Source organism: Moschus berezovskii, chromosome 12, assembly GCF_049115385.1.
Source record: "Moschus berezovskii isolate FMDL1 chromosome 12, NW_MosBer_1.0, whole genome shotgun sequence".
NCBI classification, from domain to species: domain Eukaryota; kingdom Metazoa; phylum Chordata; class Mammalia; order Artiodactyla; family Moschidae; genus Moschus; species Moschus berezovskii.
In genome coordinates this window covers 15114155-15127867 of record NC_142471.1, presented here as the reverse complement: position 1 = coordinate 15127867, position 13713 = coordinate 15114155, and the positions used below count along the sequence as shown (strand labels likewise).

The 13713-nt window shown below is 37.9% G+C and overlaps 1 protein-coding gene across 1 annotated transcript in view; it reads right to left on the bottom strand.

Moving 5' to 3' along the window:
• Positions 1-13713, bottom strand: part of PHYHIPL (phytanoyl-CoA 2-hydroxylase interacting protein like) — a 109584-nt gene that overhangs the window by 10316 nt on the left and 85555 nt on the right. Inside the window, exons 3-4 of the mRNA XM_088841896.1 lie at positions 4223-4421; positions 2261-2435 (exon numbers count right to left, since the gene is read on the bottom strand). Of these exons, the coding sequence (XP_088698022.1) occupies positions 2261-2435; positions 4223-4421 (374 nt within the window). The remainder of the gene's footprint in view (positions 1-2260; positions 2436-4222; positions 4422-13713) is intronic.

Sequence of the window (13713 nt, the reverse complement as noted above, 5' to 3'; positions counted from 1 at the left end):
GATACTTTGCACAGTGCATAGCCTACAATATATGCTCAGTAAATTTTGAGTGAATTAGATGTCTAGGTTAAAAGACAATATATAAGATAGCTTTCTAAGATTTACAGAGTAAAGGTGATAGATAAAGCTTAGGTGAAATAGGCTCTGAATTATTTTAATAAACTGAAACAACAAGCTTTGAAAAAATTCTTAGATTTTACTCATGGAAACAAAATGATTTATAGAAAAATATTGTGGCACATTTAAAATAAGCTGGAATTTTCCTTATTATTTACCCCTAAAATTTCCTTAGAATACCTAGGGGATATACTTAAATAAAAGAGCAACAGATCAATCACTCTAAAGGAAAGAAAGAAAACTAAAGGTCTTTCTTTATATACATAGAAATAAAACATGTACTCATGTAGTCATATAGATTATAGAATGGAATATCTAGACAGATATTTCTGAACTGAAAAATGCCAAAGGTCTTCCTTAAGCTAAAGAAGAAATATTATCTCATTTTTGCCTAATGTCAAATGGGGTTTTAGGAGGTAAATTATAGCTTCTTAAAAAATGAATACTACGATGCTGTTTGGTACCATTCTATGGAAAATAGCAGGTATTAAAACAATGTCAACAGATTCTGTGTCTTTTACTGTGTCTGCCTCCCTGTTAGGATGCAATAAGGGCAAATGGAAACATATATAAAAAGCGTAAGCATGAGGTGGGTTCCAAGGAGGAATTTTAATTCAGGAGAAAAGTTGAGGGGATATAACAATTATAATGTGACACATAAAATACAGGCAAAATGAGAATTCTTTAACACTGTTAATACAACGTTGAAATCTTTAGCAATTTAATTACTGACACTGGACTATGATATATACCATATTTCATCTATTCTAAAATATATTTTTCCCACATTTCAGCATCTCTGACATGAGTCTAATATATGTGATAAGAAAACACTGTTTCACAGTTTAATTGGCAGTTTAATTTTTCTTAGCAACACATACAGTGGTGGATCTTACACTCTCTGACAGCTTAGGAAGAGATGTAGCGCCAGAGGGACACTATGTTGTGTGCTCTCATACACTGAGATCCTTAGCTGCTTCCTCACAGAACAAACAGCAAAGGTTGAAGATAAAATCACAATAATTAAGAATTAAAACTTCATCTATTCTACATATCCACATGGGAAATTTTATATTGAGTTTGAAATTAAGAAAAAAAAGAAGATATTGAGATAGAGCAGTAGCTAAGCACGTCCTGAGTCTGAAATAAATCTGCTGTGAGGCTATGGGAAAAAACAGCGGATTTATCTGAAGGATGCCTCAGCTGGGGAAGTTGCTAAGCAACCTGCAATAGGTGAGGCAAGTGTCTAAGACTTTTTCTACAAGCTCCTTTGTGTGGAAACAAACATTTAGGCTCTTTCTACAGTTTTATAGAGGAAACAGTCACCTAGACAAAGAGGAAACAAAGCCCTATTCTACGAGACAGATGGATGATGGGTGGATGGATCCATTCTAAAGAATGGATGACAGATGTATTCAGGTAGCTCTGTCTTTGGGTCCCTTCACCATCTCTTTTAAGTGCTCAATAAAGATTTGTTTCTTGACTGAATGAATAAACAAGTATATAAATGCATGATATGAATGGTTATGGTAACCTTTTCAACCCAGTGGGCTATTAAGGTTCCAAGATCAGGAGGGATGGGCTTTCTACATTAGACACCCCAATGCCAAATGGCTATGAGGTACTTTCATGAAGCAAAGATGCACACACTCACACAACATGAGTTTAGAGAGAGATTATCAGCATTCAAGTGAAAAATGCAATAACATTTCTGTTAAGTCATTGTGAGCTGCCTTCATTTCCTTAAATTAGAGAATGGTGTTTCTGGCTTCCTTCTTTCAAGACTGTGAAAATAAGAAATGGAAAAAAGGAAGAAAAAAGATCTCTCTCTCTCTCTCAAAATGAATCTCAAAATATGCTGAATATATTTTCATACTGCATCAATTTTTATTTGTAAAGCCTTTGCTCTGAAAAATCAAAATATGCGTGCAGCACAGAAGTAATTTAATGCCATTACCCACTTTTTGCTGAGAACATCCACTCTCTCTAATCAGTTTGTTCTGTCACACAGTGCTACTGGCAATGTAAAAATGACCAATGCAATAAATATCACTCAATAATTACAAAAATGTATTTTCTATAATTAGCTTTTCAGGAGCTATTAAATAAGGTTCCCCCCCATATTTGTACCCAGCTCTCTTACCTGCTGTGCAGAATTCTATAATTTCACTCCATTCAGACACAACATAATCACCATCAACTTGTTTTGAGGCAGTCTGCACTGCTACTGTATACTCAGTTCTTGGGCTCAAAAACCAGTGTCCACGGACAGTCATCGGCAAGGGAACAGCTTTTGCCACCAGTTTTGTTGGAACATCCTAAGAAAGGAAAGGAGGGAGTGAGGGATGGGTGGGTGGAGGAAGATGAATTAATGTAGCAGGGTAACTTGAGCCAACTATAAACAGTGTGGAAGAACTTAGTAAATTCCTGGCTAATATCTTTAAAGATATTTAACAATTACTATCTTCAAGTTTTTCTTCAGATGTAAAAATTAAGGCCCGATTTGGTCAAGAAACATGCAAAGATTACACAGCTAGCTAATAGCATAAGTGTACATGGATTTCTCTTCTTGATTTCTAGCATAATGTTCCTCTCTGTACATTCCTTAATATGCTCCTTAAAGTGCAATATTCTAATATTTTTAAATATATTTATTTAATATATTGTTGCTGTTGTTCAGTCGGAGAAGCCCATTATTAAATATTATATATGTGAAAGGACAGAATATTTTTAAATAAATGATTGCTTCACATACAAATGTGGTAACGTTTTACTTGTATTCAAGTATGGAGCCTACATGTCACAGAAAGTCTGGGCATTTTAAAACTATGATTAATAAGGTAACTAAACCTAGTTTGTATTCACTGTATTTCCAAAGATATGGTGTTCTAAGTGTGGAATGAAGAAAGGGGGTCAAATCTTGACCCCTCACCATTTAATGCTAAACATTTCAAAGCTAATTCAAAGAAGCCAAGTGTCACCAGAGAATATCCAACACTAGAAAGATTGAAATTGGAACAGAGGAGAATACTGTTTTATCAGTCTTGCCCTGTCACATTTATCTGTACGTGTAAGCCTCACTCACCATTAGTGTGTGTAGTTTTACTATACACATATAGTAAAATGCATAAGTTTTAGACAAGAATTCTTCCAAAAGATTTATCAAGGTAAAATTTAGCTCTAAAATATTAAAATAAGATCAGTTTTCCTATCAGTGAAAACACTGAAAACATAAGAAAGAATTTTTAACTCAAGAGAACTATTTATCCTCTCTAGAGCTACTTTTGGAGAGAGATATGTATCGGTTAAGATGGTGATAAGCAGACAGCTAAGAGCATAAATATCAGAGAATTGTTACAAGTCTAAAATACCTAAAGGCTATTTTTACTCTCAAACAATAAAATAAAATTGACTACATAAAGCAATTTTCAGCCCATAAGTATTTTGACAAATATTCTAAAGTTTATAAGCTGCCACTGATATTCTCCTTTTGGCAGTAATTTATAGGAGAAAATGTGTGCTTCAGTGGAAAACTATGAGCCATCTATAGCACACTCTGCTGGCTGTCTTCTTCTGATTTTGTGGAATATATTCTACAACTCTGTAATTTGTAGGCATGCGATGCCAATTCCATTATTCTTGTCTAAACACATGCCAGTGAATTTTGTCCCCTGGAAGCACTCCCTCTACTCCTGCCCCTATTCTTCCCCAACACCACACGGCTTTTGCCTCCACTGTACATTTATTTCAATATCCTGGTCCTTAAAATGTCTTTTCTGGACCATCCTTTGAATTGGCTCTATTAAAAAGTTCATCAGTTACCTCATTAGAGTGTTAAATAAAATCTTTAACACATGTTCATTTTTATGTCTGTATGAGACTTAAGATTTCACCTTTTCTGGGAGAAAAAACTGTATTTTACCCATATATGTGTCATTTCCTAACAAAATTTCTTGGAAGGATACAGTTTTTAAATGTCCTTACAGTTTTCATTTTCAATGTCAAGTATAAGTAATCAGTGCAACATTATTCCTTCTTTCAAAATGGCATCATAATTAGAAAGTTTTAAGATACAAATGAATATAAGGATGTGTTAGCATTTTACCTTGTGTTTAAATTTATTGGAGTTCTTGTTCTCTTTCTTATTGAGGTCAATGAAATAGTGTGTAATACGGTCCTTTGATTTTGAATCCATTTCCCATGAAATCTTGAATGAGTCGCAGGTAATGTTGCTTATTTTGATGTTATGTGGTACGGGAAGCTCTTCCATCTCTGCTATGCCACTGTCCTGTGATTTGTTCCCTGCAAGAAAAAAACGCACAGGTAGTTTCTGACTAGTGACCTTTTCCTAGTTTGCAAGGCCATTAGCTACCTGTTTGTGAACTCATCTAATTACTAAATTTGAGATTTCATTCTGTTCATGAAGTAATTTGAGTGTTAATGATAGTAATACTATCATTACATGATCATTACCAACAAAAAGCAGAAATGAAGAGTCCTTACCACCTCTACATTTTCAGTCTTCATCCCCAGTTTCTGCTTTCACAGAAATAAAAGCAAGAACGCTGTTAAACCATCTCTCTAACGTATGAAAGATTAGCCTTACATGGTACATTCTGTCTGAAAAGCCCCAAGGGACCAGTTTTCTTACATGACCAATCAATTCTGCTCTAAAGTAATCCTAGGTGTTTTTAAGCTAAATGAAATCAGAAACATTGATATGAAAGAGTCCAGTCAAATAAAGGGAAAATTTCTTTTTAAAAAAATCTGAGGTGTCAGTAACAGTCTATAAAAATTGTTCCTTTTGGAAATGTATATATAGAATCCCAAAATTATCTTCCTGCTAATAGACAGGGACGGAGAAGGCAATGGCAAGCCACTCCAGTACTCTTGCCTAGAAAATCCCATGGATGGAGGAGCCTGGTAGGCTGCAGTCCGTGGGGTCGCTAAGGGTCGGACACGACTGAGCGACTTCACTTTCACTTTTCACTTTCCACTTTCACACATTGGAGAAGGAAACGGCAACCCACTCCAGTGTTCTTGCCTGGAGAATCCCAGGGACGGGGGAGCCTGGTGGGCTTCTATGTGGTCGCACAGAGTCGGACACCACTGAAGTGACTTGGCAATAGACAGGGAGGCCTGGCGTGCTGTGATTCATGGGATCGCAAAGAGTCAGACACGACTGAGCGACTGAACTGAACTGAACTGAAAAGCCTTTCAGAAGTCAAGTGAAGGGAAGAAACAAAGTGGGATCTCTTTAATGGCCTTGGGAAAGAGAAAGGCAATAAATATGCAAATAGTAGTTTTTGTTCTATTTAATAAAAGCTGACATTTTCTGATTGCAGTTATCTTCAAAATATAAGCAACATTAAATGAAAACCTTTCTGAACTAACAGCAGACATTTCTGCACAAATCACAAGCATTATAGGAAGGAACCAAGATGGCTGAGGAGTAGGACTTGGAGCTTATTTCCTTCCATAGATACATCAAAAACACTTTTACAAATGAAACGATTTGCACAGAACATCTACTGAACACTGACAAAAGACCTCAGGTTTCAAAAAGGGCAAGAAAAGCTCAGTGTAACCAAGTAGGACAAAAGAAAAAAGAAACAAAAAATGAGAGAGAAAGGCACTGGATGGGACCTGTGCCCCAGGGAGGGAGCTGTGAAGGAGGAAAGGTTCCCGCTCCCTGGGAAGTCTTCTCACCACTGGGGTGAGCGGGGGAATCAGCCGGGACAGAGGGGGAACACCAGTGTGCAGAAGGCAAGAGAGAGTGACCTGCACAGACAGTTGGCACTGCCACCCTGGGCCCCCCATCCTGAGGTGCTCATCCACTGGTACGGGCAACGGCTGGGTGCTAAAGCTCAGGCTTCAGGTCAGACCCAGGGAGAGGACTGGGGCTGCCGGCGAGCAAACAGCCTGAAGAGGTGAACTGTGACCACTGAGGGTGCACTCGGAAGAAGCTGAGTTCACCAGAGAGGCGAGGCACCATTACTGGGGGAGCACAGGAAGAGCGGTGAGACCGCCATAGGAGCTTCTTTCCATGTGTGCATGCTCTCAGGCAACAGGATGCCACCTCTATGAGTTCTGAGGTTGGGCTCCAGAGGTGGGCATGGGTTGCTGCAGAAACTAGGGGACATGGCAGCAAAAGCCAGTTGCTGCCCTGCGGTTTGGGGAAGCATGCATGATCAGTAAGCAGGCACCAAGCACTGCCTCTGCTATCCTAGGAGGACATGGGCCTTGGCCACCATGGGAGATCCAGAAGTAGGCACTGATCACTGCCCCCGCTGTCCTGGGGTGTACAGGCCACACTGCTGTTGGGAGACCTGTGGGTGGGTGCTGATCACTGCCGCCATACCAGGAAAGCATGCAAGGGGTGCTGCACTTACACACCCCATATCAAGGGGTAATGACCAACATACACCGAGGAAGGAGGCAGAAAGTATTTCAAACAAAAGCAGCCCCTCAGTTTGGATAAAATGGTGAAGTAAAATGACTTGAGCTCACTTCCTCTTACAAAAACACTAAAATCACAATTGCTGAACAACTATCAACAAAAAAGCCTGGAACTTACCAAAAAGAGCCATGAGAAGAAGCAGCCATGAGATGGTAGGATACTTTCACAATATAATCAAATCCCATACCAGCTGGTTGGGAGACCCACAGACTGGAAAATAATGGTATCACAGAGGGTCTCCCACAGTAGTGCTAGTTCTGAGCCCCACTTCAGGCTCCAGAACCTGAGGGTCTGGCAGTGCAAGGAGGCGCCTCCAGCATCTGGCTTTTGAAAACCAGCAGGGTTGGAGTACAGGAACTCCCCAAGACTGGTGGAGACAGAGACTCCACACCTAGATGGGGCACAGATGATTTCCTGTACCCTGGGACCCAGAACAAAGCAGTGACTCCACAGGAGCTTGAACTAGACCTACCTGAGGGTCGTGGAGAGTCTCCTGGGGAGGCGGGAGTTGGCTGAGGCAAAGTGGTGGGACAAGGAGACTGAAGGCAGAGCCCCTACCCACCAATAAAACTGAAACTATGATTTAAAATATTCTGACAAAAGTCTAAGATCAGATGGCTTCATGGGTGAATTCTATCAAACCTTTAGAGAAGAGTTAACACCTATCTCTCTGAGACACCTCCAAAAAGTTGCAGAGGAAGACACATTCCCAAACTCATTCTATGAAGCTACCATCACCCTGGTACCAAATCCAGGCAGAGATACCACACACAAAAGAAGAAAATTACAAGTCAATATCACTGATGAATATAGATGCAAAAATTTGCAACAAAATACTAGCAAACAGAATCCAACAATACATTAAAAGGATCATATACCACGATAAAGTGGGACTTTTCCCAGGGATGCAAGGATTTGTCAGTATCCGCAAATCAACTGTCTGATACACTACACTAACATACTAAAGAATAAAGATCACATGATCATCTCAACAGATGCAGAAAAAACTTTTGACAAAATTCAACACCCAATCATGATAAAAAAAAAAAAAAAAACTCTACAGAAACTGGGCACAGAAGGAACATACATCAACAAAATAAAGACTGTATTTTACAAACCTCCAGCTAACATCATATTCAGTGGTGAAAAGATGAAAACAGTTCCGCTAAGATAAAAAATGGTGAAAAGCTGAAAACAGTTCCTCTAGGATCAAAAACAAGACAAACGTATTCACTCTACCATGTTTATTCAACATAGTTTTGGAAGTCCTAGCCATGGCAATCAGAGAAGAAAAATAAATAAAAGGAATCCAAATGGGAAAAGAAGAAGTAAAACAGTCACTGCTAAGATGCTACCAGAAAACTACTAGAGCTCATCAATGATTTCAGTAAAGTTGCAGGATGCAAAATTAACACATAGAAATCTGTTGCATGTCTATACACTAACAATGAAAGATCAGAAAGATAGATTCAAGAAACAATCCCATTTACCATCACATTGAAAAGAATAAAATAGGGCTTCCCTGGTGGCTCAGATAAAGAATCTGCCTGTCTGTGCAGCTGACACGGGTCCAATCCCTGGTCCAGGAAGAACCAACACGCTGCAGAGCAACTAAGCCCATGCACCACAGCTATGAAGCCCGGTGCTCTGAAGTCCGGGAACCACAACTATGGAGCCCTCACGCTGCAACTACTGAATCCTGTGTGCCCTAGAGCCCTGCTCTGCAATAGGAGAAGCGACCACAGTGAGAAGCTCTCAATACACTGCAACTAGAGAGTAGCCCCTGCTCTCCGCAACTTGAGAAAAGTCCATGCAGCAACAAAGAACTAGCACAGACAAAAATAAATAAATAAAAATTATTTTTTAAAAAAGAATAAAATGTCCAGGAATAAACCAACCTAAGGAGGCAAAAGACCTGTACTCTGAAAACTGCAAGATGCTGATGAAAAAAATCAAAGATGACACAGATGGAAAAATATAACATGTTCTTAGAAGAATCAATACTGTCAAAATGACTATACTACCCAACCCAATCTACAGACTCATTGCAATCCCTATCAAATTACCGATGGCATTTTTCACAGAACTAGAATGAAATAATTTTTAAATTTGTATGCAGGCATAAAAGACCCCAAATAACCAAAGCAATCCTAAGGGCGGGGCGGGGGGAAACAAAAATGGAGCTGAAGGAATCAGGCTCACTAAATTCAGACTATACTACAAAGCCACCATTTTCAAAACATGTGGTACTGACACAAAACAGAAACATATTATCTCAATGGAACAGGATAAAAAGCCCAGAAATAAACCCACACACCTGTGGTCACCTAATATGTGACAAAGGAGGCAAGATATACAATGAAGAAAAGACACTCTCTTAAGGAGATCCTTCTGGGAAAACTGGAGAGCTACATGTAAAAGAATGAAATTAGAAAATTCTTTAACACCATATACAAAAGCTCAAACTGGATTAAAAGCCTAAATATAAAACCAGATACTATTAAGCTGTTTTAGAGGAAAACATAGGAATAACACTCTTTCATATAAATAATTTTTTATCCATCTCTTAGTCATGGAAATAAAAAAAAAATAAATGGGATCTAATTAAACTCAAAAGCTTTTTTACAGCAAAAGAAACCATAAACAAAATGCAAAGACAACCCACAGAATGGAAGAAAATATCTGCAAATTATGTGACTGATGAGGGATCAATCTCCAAACTATACAAACAGGTAATGCTACTAAATATCAAACAACTCAACTGAAAAAGGGTAGAAGATTTAAATAGACATTTTACCAAAGAAGACACACAGATGGCCAACAAACACGTGAAAAGATGCTCAACATCACTAATTATTAGATAAACGCAAATAAAAAGTACAATAAGTTATCACCTCATGCCAGTCAGAATGTCCTAAGTCGCTTCAGTTGTGTCCAATTCTTTGTGACCCCATGGACTCTAGCCCACCAGGCTCTTCTGTCCAGGGGTTCTCCAAGAAAAATACTGGAGTGTGTTGCCATGCCCTTCTCCAGGAGATCTTCCCATCATCAAAGGCCATTATCAAAAAGTCTATACAGAATAAATTCTGGAGAGGGTGTTGAGAAAAGGGACTCTTCCTACACTATTGATAAGAATGCAAACTGGTACAACCACTATGGAGAACAGTATGTATTTTCCTTAAAAAACTAAAAATATAGCTACCATATAATCCAATAATCCTAATCCTGGGGGTATCTCCAAAGAAAACCATACTTCAAAAAGTACATGTACCACAATGTCCATTGCAGCACTATACACAACAGCCAAAACATAGGAAGTGATGTAAATGTATATCCACAGATGAATGTATAAAGATGTGGTGGATATACACAATGGAATATTACCCAGCCATAAAAAATAATGAAATGATGCCATTTGCAGCAACATGGATGGACTCAAAAATCATACTAAGGGAAGTGAGTCATACAGAGAAAGACAAATATCATATGACATCACTTATATTTGGAAACTGATTTTAAAAAATGATACAGAAAAACTTATTTTATTACAAAACAGAAGGCCATTCAGATATTACCTAAAGGGGAAGTGACAAATGGATTATACAGTGCAAGTGACAAATAGATTTAAGGGATTAGATCTGACAGTGTACCTGAAGAACTATGGATAGAATTTTGGAACACTGTTCAGGAGCAGGTGGCCAAACTATCCCCAAGAAACACAAATGCAACAAGGCAAAATGGTTGTCTGAGGAAGCCTAACAAATAGCTGAGAAAAGAGAGGCAAAAGGCAAAGGAGCAAAGGAAAGATACACCCATCTGAATGCAGAGTTCCAAAGAATAGCAAGAAGACATAAAGTCTTTTTAAATGAATAATGCAAAGAAACAGAGGAAAACAATAGAATGGGAATCACTAGAGATCTCCTCAAGAAAATGAGAGATACCAAGGGAACATTTCATGCAAAGATGGGCACAAGAAAGGGCAGAAAATGGTATGGACCTAACAGAAGCATAAGATATTAAGAAGAGGTGGCAAGAAAACATAGAATAACTGTACAAAAAAGGTCTTAACGGCCCAGAGAACCATAACGGTGTCATCATTCACCTAGAGCCAGACATCCTAGAGACTGAAGTCAAGTGGACCTTAGGAAGCATTACTACCAACAAAGCTACTGGAGGTGATGGAATTCCAGCTGAGCTATTTCAAATTCTAAAAGATGATGCTATGAAAGTGCTGCACTCAATATGCCAGCAAATTTGGAAAACTCAGCAGTGGCCACAGGACTGGAAAAGGTCAGTTTTCATCCCAATCCCAAAGAAGGGCAATGCTGAAGGGAGTACGACAAGGCTGTATATTGTCACCCTGCTTATTTAACTTTTGTGCAGAGTACATCGTGTAAATGCCAGGCTGGATGAAGCTCAAGATAGAATCAAGATTGCTGGTAGAAATATCAGTAACCTCCGATATGCAGATGACACCACTCTAATGGCAGAAAGCGAAGAAGAACTAAAGAGCCTCTTGATTAAGGTGAAAGAGGAGAGTGAAAAAGCTGGCTTAAAACTCAACATTCAAAAAATGAAGATCATGGCATCATCCAGTCCCATCACTTCATGACAAATAGATGCAGAAACAATGAAAACAGAGAGATTTTCTTTCCTTGGGCTTCAAAATCACTGTAGATGGTGACGACAGTCATGAAATTAAAAGACACTTGCTTCTTGGAAGAAAAACTATGGCAAACCTAGAAAGCATATTAAAAACCAGAGACATTCACTTTGCTAACAAAGGTCCCTATAGCCCAAGCTGTGGATTTTCCAGTAGTCATGTATGGATGTGAGAGCTGGACAATAAAGAAGGCTGAGCACCAGAGAAGTGATGCTTTTGAACTGCAGTGCTGGAGGAGACTCTTGAGAGTCCTCTGGACTGCAAGGAAATCAAACCAATTCAATCCTAAAGGAAATCAAACCTGAATATTCATTTGAAGGCCTGATTCGGAAGCTCCGATACTTGGTTACTCATTGGAAAAGACCTGATGCTGGGAAAGATTGAGGGCAGGAGAAGGGGGAGACAGAAGATGAGATGGTTGGTGGCATCATCGACTCAATGGACATGAGTCTGAGCAAACTCAGGAAGATAATGAAGGAGAGGGAAGCTTGGAGTGCTGCAGCTTGTGGGTTTGCAAAGAGTCGGACATGACTGAGTGACAACAAAACTGTTGAAAAAGACTCACAGATGTAGAATACTAACTTATGGTTACTAAAGGTGTTTTGGGAGGGATAAATAAGGAGGCTGCAAATAACATTTTCACACTGCTATTTATAAAATAATCCACAGGGACCTCCTGTATAGGACAGGGAACTTTACTCCATAGTTTATAATAACTTGTATGGGAGAAGACTCTGAAAAAGGATATATGTATAACTGAATCACTTTTTTCTACACCTGAAACTAACATAATATTGTAAATCAACTACATTACAATGTGAAATAAAAATTTAAAAACAAATCATATGCATTATAACTCTCCACATAATTTCAAAACAACTGAGTGACAAAATTGTTTTTTAAGAAAAAATAAAGCTATTTTGAATTTGATCCAATTTATTGAAAATACACCTTCAATATATTGCCAGTATCGAAAGTACTATATTTTGCCATGTAAACTTCCAGTATTTTTATCTTTTCAACTGAAAGTTACAGTTTCTAGAATATAGTATCAATACTTTGTCTTATACAGATTCTCTTCTACTTGTTGAAACTTGATTAAAATTTTGTTATCTTTATTGAAAGGTGGAAACTTGCTCATATCAGATTTTGCCATTCAGAACAAGCTCCAATCTATAGGATGTGTTATATCAGGAACTCTCATTTTCAAGCTCCTTATCATAATCAGAACCCTTCACCATATGGGTAATTCAAGCTACATTTTTTTCTACTTTACATGCCAAATAATTCTAATAACTGTGGCTATACTGCTCACTGGTCATATTGAGTGAAGAACAAATAAGTGGGACTTTCTATACATCCAAGATATGAAAATTGCTTTTTTCAGAACAAGTATTTCAAAGTTACTTTTCTAACAACAGCAATTACTAAAACACAAACTGAAAACCTAGCAAAATTATACTGATATATTTTATATGTATGGTTCTTCTTTTACTGAACTTAAGTTGCCTACCAAAAAATGATATTTTAAAAAACAGATTTACTGAAATAAAATTCACATACCATACAGTCATTTGATTAAAGTGTACAACTCAATGTCTTTTAGTAGATTTAGAGTTCTGTATCCGTCCCAAAATCAGAACTTATTTTTTACTTCAGAAGGAACACCATACACCTTTGCTATCATTCTCCAATCCCAACCTCTTCATGTTCCTTCTTCCTTCAATCACTAACCAATTTCCTGTCTCTGGATTTGCCTATCCTGGGTATTTCATTTAAATGGTATCATAATATGTGGTCCTTTGTGACTGGCTTATTTCACTTAGCATAAAATTTTCAAGTCTCACCCATGTTGTATAAAGACTTTATTTCTTTTTATTCCTGAATATTTCATTGTATGGATATACCAGCTTTTGTTTATCTACTTGTCAGCTGCTGATGGACATTTGGTTTGTTTCTACTTTTTTGACTATCTCTTGCTATGAGCATTCATGTACAGGTTTTTGTGTGAATATATGTTTTTTCTTTTCTAGAGTATATACCTGTAAGTTGAACTCTTGATTCATATGGTAACTTTATGCTTAAATCGCTAAGGAACTGCCAAACTGTTTTTCAAAGTGGCTACACTATTTTATATTCCCACCAGCAGTGTATATGGGTTCAAATTTCTACACATTCTCATCCACACTTCTTATTATCCATTTTGTACTTTTGGTATCATATCTAAAAGGCCATTGCCTAATTCAAGGTCACAAAGATTTACACCTAAATTTTCTTCCAAAGTTGTGACACTTACATTTAAGTTTTAGATCCATTCTTAGTTAATTTTTATATATGGTTATGAAGTAGGGATCCAGGTTCATTCTTTTCCATGTAGATATACAGTGGTCCCAGCACCATTTATTATTTTTTCCTCATTTAGTTTTCCTGGCACCCTTGTCAAAAATTAATTGGACCTTTCACGTCCAGGTTG